The sequence below is a fragment of the Balaenoptera borealis genome (genome assembly GCF_965194805.1).
Source record: "Balaenoptera borealis genome assembly, chromosome: 13".
In the NCBI taxonomy this organism is placed as follows: domain Eukaryota; kingdom Metazoa; phylum Chordata; class Mammalia; order Artiodactyla; family Balaenopteridae; genus Balaenoptera; species Balaenoptera borealis.
The window spans coordinates 43,262,508-43,268,507 of NC_138870.1; the positions used below are offsets into that span (position 1 = coordinate 43,262,508).

The window sequence follows — 6,000 nt, forward strand, 5'->3', positions numbered from 1 at the left end:
ACTTCTCTTTCTGACAGTGTAACCTCAGCTACATAATAAAAGCTTGATGAAATATAAAAACCATCCTCTTAAATGACTGGATGAGCATGCAGAAAGTAAAATAAATCTATTGAGGTTAGACGCGCGAACCAGAAGCCCAGGACCATGATGTTAAATAAGCACTGAAGCAGCCCCTGTATATCCTAGGGATAAATTCAGATCTTTGTAATTGGTATAGCTTTGGTATGCAGAGGGGACTAGGGACAGAGCCTGGGGCCTCTGCAGGCTGGAGAACTGGATCACAGATTATTTTTCATGAGGTCAAGACCCAAGAAGTACTACATCCATAAGCTGAGAATTGTAATTTAAAAAATTAGTGCCCCCAACTGGAGACAGCTAGTGCCCCCAATTGGAGAAAGCAACCTCAACACAGGCTCTAATTTATTCCCATACATTGAGTTCTAACAAATATAAGTTGAAAAATCAGACTACCCAAGGAATTAGGCCTCCATTATATGTGCCAACCCCTTAGGCAACTGTCACAAAAAATTATTTCCATTTTTTTGAGATGAAGAAACTGAGGCCTAGAGAAGTTAAGTTACTTGACCAAGGTTACACTGCTCAGTAACTGATAGAGGTAGGGTTTAAATTCATGGGTCCAAATTTTAGGGTCCAAAGTCTTAGGGAATACCACACTGCCTTTCAGGAGCAAGAGTCAGCAGAAAGAGCAGATGACAGAATGAGTTTTGTGAAGTCTTCAGTAATCTAATGGAGAGAGGGAAAGAAATATGTCTTTTGTATTTAAAAAAAGGATGTCATTATAAATCATCAAAGCTCAAGAGACTATAAAAATGATAAAAATTGGAGAGGAAAAATAAAACTATTATTATTAGCAAGGATATATTCATCTGCTTAGAATATACAGGAAAATCATCTGCAAACTATTTGAAATTGAAAAAGAACCAGTTCTTTTCAACATTTGTACTAGAAGCCCTTGCCAGTTTAGTAAAACAGGAAAAGGGAGGGGGGGGGAATTACAAGGATTTAAATGAAAACAGTAGAAACTATTACTATCTTTTATATGATATTATATTGCTTGATTTAAAAAAAAACAAACCAAATGGACTTAGAGAAAAATTATTGTAAGTAATGAGTTTATAAGGTTACTAGATATAAAATCAGTTTTCAAAAATCAACTGTATTTCTTCACATAATCAATAAAGAGTTTGGTAAATAATTATTAAAAAGATATCATTTATATTACCAATAAATAAAATATGTGAGAATAAATCTAACAAAAGCTGTCCAGGACATTTACAGAAAACATTGTAAAATGTTTTTGAAAGACATTAAGGAAGATCTAAATAAATGGAGAAATATACTATGTCCATAGATATGGAAACTCAGTATTATAAAGATGACTATTTTTCCCCCCAATTGATCCATAGATTCAATGCAGTTCCAATCAAAACCCAAACAGGTTGTTTGAAGAACTTGACAAGTTGATACTAAAATTTGTAGAAGAGTAAAGGGCCAAGAGCAGCCAAAATATTCCAGACAAGAATAAGGTGAGGAGATATCAAGTTTTGTTTAAAGCTGTGGTAATTCAAATCACGTGATATTGGCATTGAGATAAACAAAATCACCAGTGAAATAGAGTAGGGAGCTCAGAAACAGATCTGTGAATACATGAAACCCTGGTAGGGCAGATTATTGGGGGAAGGAGGGACTCCAATAAATGGTGCTAAGATAGTTAGTTATTTATATGTGAAAAAAAATATTGGATTTCTTCCTCACACCATACACAAAAATCATACTAAATGGATTAAAAACATATATGTGAAAGGTGAAATTTTAAAAACTTTTAGGTGAAAATGTATAATCTCATGGTTTCAAGTATAAGGAAGATTCCTTAAAACAACACACATAAACACACAAAAAATAACATGAAAACTTGATGAATCCTCATTAAAATGAGTAACTTCTTTTCATCAAAAGATAAAGTGAGTGAAAATATAAGCTTCAAACCTATAGAAGATATTTGCAACATATCTAACCAAAAACAAACAGATTTGTTTGAAAAAATAAAGATCTTCTGAATTAATAAGAGAAGTACAACCCAACTGAAAAAATGTTGAATATATTTTTGAAATGATACTGACACAACTCCACATCTGGAAGAAAATTAAATTGGACTCCTATTTTATACCATATACAGAAGTAATTGCAGATGGATTAAAGACTTAACTGTGAAAATTAAGCAATAAAATCTTTAAGATAAAATTTAGAGAGAAATACATAGTGTATCACATTTTAATCTAAGCCAAGAAAAAGACTTAAAAAAAGAGCATTTATTGCATTAAGAAATAAAAATATATCAGAAATCAAGTGGTAGATTAGAAAATAATGTAGAAACAGATAAAGGGTTACTATGTATAATGTGCTGAGAGTTCTTAGGTTGTTCATCTTTCAAATAATTTCTAATTGTAAAATGGGCAAAAAGTATGAATGGAAAAGGGTATGAATAGGCAAATTATGTAAGAGCAGATCCAAAAGACCGTTAAATTTTTGAGAATATGCTCAATCACACTAGTAGTTAGGGAAGTGAAAATTAATTAACAGTGAAATGTCCACATGGCAAAGAACTGTGTACCAGTATATCAATAGAAACATCATTAAAATAGTATGTGTAAAAAAAGCCAGTTGCAGATAATAGCTACAGTCCATAGTATAAAAAATACTCAAAATAATACTTTTTACTTCTATATGTATGTAAAACTTGAATGTGAATCCATAGAAATATTCTAATAGGACATGTACAAAACTGAGAATGAAAGCACTGTTTGTAATTAAAACTCAATAAATAAAAATTAGAGAATCTATGTGCCAAAGTTAATAAGAGGACCCATAAATTTCATTTCTTGGTATTTATCCAAGAGAAATGGGACATATGTTCACAAAGAGACTGGCACAAGAACATGCATAGCAGCTAAAACTAGAAAACAGCCCAAGAGAATGGATCAACAAATTGTAATAATATTCATACAGTGGAATATGCCCAACAATATAAAGGAACAAACCACTGCACAGTAACACGGATAAACCTCAAAAATATACTGAGTGAAAGGAGATCAGACACAAGAGTACATTCTGTATGACTCTGGTATCTGAAGTTCTAGAATAGGAAAAATTTCATCATCTATGGTGATAAAAATCAAAACAGTAGTTGCTTGGGGAGATGAACGGGCATGAGGGAACTTTCTGGGGCAATAAAAATGTATGTCTTGATGGGTGGGTGGGTTATACAGGTATATGCATTTGCCAAAGCTGATTGAATTCTGCACTGAAGATCATTGTGTTTCACTGTATATAGATGATACCTTAATTTTTTTTAATGAGGAAAAAAATGATGACCAGGGAAGATTACTGAAGTGCATTTACCATTTAAGGAATGTGAACTTTTTTCTAACATTGGTTTTTTTAATGCTTACATTTAGAGAAGCTGCTCGAGAATGTCGCAGAAAGAAGAAAGAATATGTGAAATGTCTGGAAAATCGAGTTGCAGTCCTGGAAAATCAAAATAAAACTCTAATAGAAGAGTTGAAAACTTTGAAGGATCTTTATTCTAATAAAAGTGTTTGATTCTTAAGAAAGAAAATATTTTTGTGGACTTGCTGAAAAATTAGACGGATTTCTTTTCTTTTTTAGTGGAGTTTTATGAATTAAAAGGTCAAAAATGAAGCTTTTTATTTAGGCTTTTGCAACTCAAAGATAAATATCTTACGCAAGAGATCTGGTGACAGAGGATAAAGTGGAAAAAGACCTCAAGGAGGTTACTGGCACAACTGGAAGCTCTGTAAAAATTAAACATACTCAAGAAACAAGAAATGAACTTTCACAAATTCAAATTTTCTAAATAACAATAGTTGTCAATATTCCAAAAATGGCAGATAAGATGAAATTTGATAAATCAGATTTTTAAAAATAAATCATTTACCCTATAGGTTTGCATTTCTTACTGTTTCCTAAAACTTACCTTTTTCAATTGTGTGTGTGTGTGCTCTTTCTGCCAATAAATTCTAAATTACAAATAGAAAAAAGCTAATACACAACTAAATATATAAATTATGTGTTCTGATTATGTATACTTGCTCTATCATCAGGTCTTAAATGGGTTTTTAAAAGTTTGTTTATTGGATTTGAGAGGGTTTTTGAGACTGGGTTAACTATTTTTGAGGCCTTGTCCTAAAAGGCATCTAAGGTACATGAATGGAGTGTGGTGATTTTGTAACATTTTTTTATCAGAATGGAAAGAGAATTGTTTAAAAGTTTGATACTTTTAAATGGTTTGTTTTCTGGTTACTCTGGGAATGGTGATTTTTCTACAAATATTTAATAAATTGTTTTTTGATTCTATATTCTGTATGCAGTTAAATATACATTACTTATTCTGTTGTGCTTTAATAGAATGGAATGTTTACAGGCCCTTGAGATGTTAGAGTATTTTAAAAACCTTCTGAAGATGCATACCAAAGTTTTCCAAGAGGATTTTATAATTGGTTTAATGTAAGGTTTATCAGATTCTAAAATAGTACAGTTACTAAGGCAATTTTATGTTAGAGACTATTTTGTAATGTAGTGAATGGTACATTTATAAGAAATGTGACTGCCAATATATTTTTATAGCTAATCTTTATAAATTCTAAAGTTGAGTTTTTAATGATTATTTTAAATGTTTATATAGTTTGTTAGTAAAAAATATTTTGCATCTCAAAGTATCATTTTTATATTATAGGAAGTAAAGTTTCCAGATTGGCTAATATTTGAATTGTAAGTTTTGTATGCAGTTTATCCAGAGTTCAAAAATGCTGTCAGCACACCAGTGTTTAACCTCTGTATTCCAATTTGTATACACTTTGAAATTGTACTGCAAAACTATTGTGTGCTTCTTATACAATATGTATCATATTGTTGTCTATGAAATTAAAGGACATTTGATAAAATTAAGTTTGCTGAATGTAAAATATATTGCTTGATATATGAATGACAAGCTTCCTGATAGCCATTGTGTTAATTATACTAACTATAGTGCATTTCTAGTTTTAAAATGAGGATAAATTTACAAATCTGGGCTACACAACCTATTTTAAGAAGGGGATATGTTTATATGTTTTGATTCAGTCAGAACCAATTATAACAAACTGAAGATAGCTAGCTAAATATTTTGTTCTACAAGTGTTTGTTTAGGACATGGTTAATGAGCCTGTCATGTAGAAATCTTAATAGATAAATTTGTGATTAATCCTAGTAAAAATTTTCATTAACGGCATCTTTTAAAATGGGATTTTTGTTGACTTGGCAGCAGTTTATGTAAAGAAAGATAAAGTTTGATCACCTGTGGGATTACTTATATCCCTGTCCTGTGTAAAGCCTGAGTCTCAAAATAGTAACCCATTAGGCTAAAGAATATTAGGAGGTATGGGGTCAGTGGGTTATATCCAGAGTGTTTTAAAAGATAATATATTGGGTAGGTGTTGTGTTTGGCTCCAGTAGCCTAGCTCTTAGTACCTTAACAACTGGCATCCACACATATTTGTAAATTCTCCACAGCCTACACATTGCTGGTGTAGGGCCTTGCTCACTAGATCATGTTACCTAGTTTAGCTATATGTAACAGGCATGGGCAAGCCACTGAGGATTCCATAAATGCATACCAAATTATCTTCCTAGATGTTTTTCTAATTTGAATTCATTGTGGGGCTTATGACACTTTACAGGTGATTGATTGATTGTAGTACAAACCTGAAATTATTAGACTTCAGAAATTCATCAGACCAAAGAAATTAGTTCCTTAGTTCAATTTACTATTTTAAATAAATTATCAATTTACTAATTTGTTATATCATCGATGGAAGTACATTATTGCCCAAGAACACATCTTGAGCATATAAAATATGATAACCCTTTAATTTTATTGAACAGAGCAGGGGTCCCCAACCCCCAGGCCATGGACCGGTACAG

The 6,000-nt window shown here is 31.6% G+C and overlaps 1 protein-coding gene across 10 annotated transcripts in view; it reads left to right on the plus strand.

Annotated features, from left to right (window-relative positions):
• The window catches only part of ATF1 (activating transcription factor 1), a 61,834-nt gene extending 56,848 nt beyond the window's left edge, over window positions 1–4,986 (plus strand). For all 10 annotated transcript variants that reach the window (XM_082352515.1, XM_082352521.1, XM_082352514.1 and 7 more), the window contains one exon: window positions 3,477–4,986. In XM_082352515.1, coding sequence (XP_082208641.1) covers window positions 3,477–3,621 — 145 coding nt within the window. In that variant the 3' untranslated portion in view covers window positions 3,622–4,986. The remainder of the gene's footprint in view (window positions 1–3,476) is intronic.
• Window positions 4,987–6,000: the final 1,014 nt, after the last annotated feature.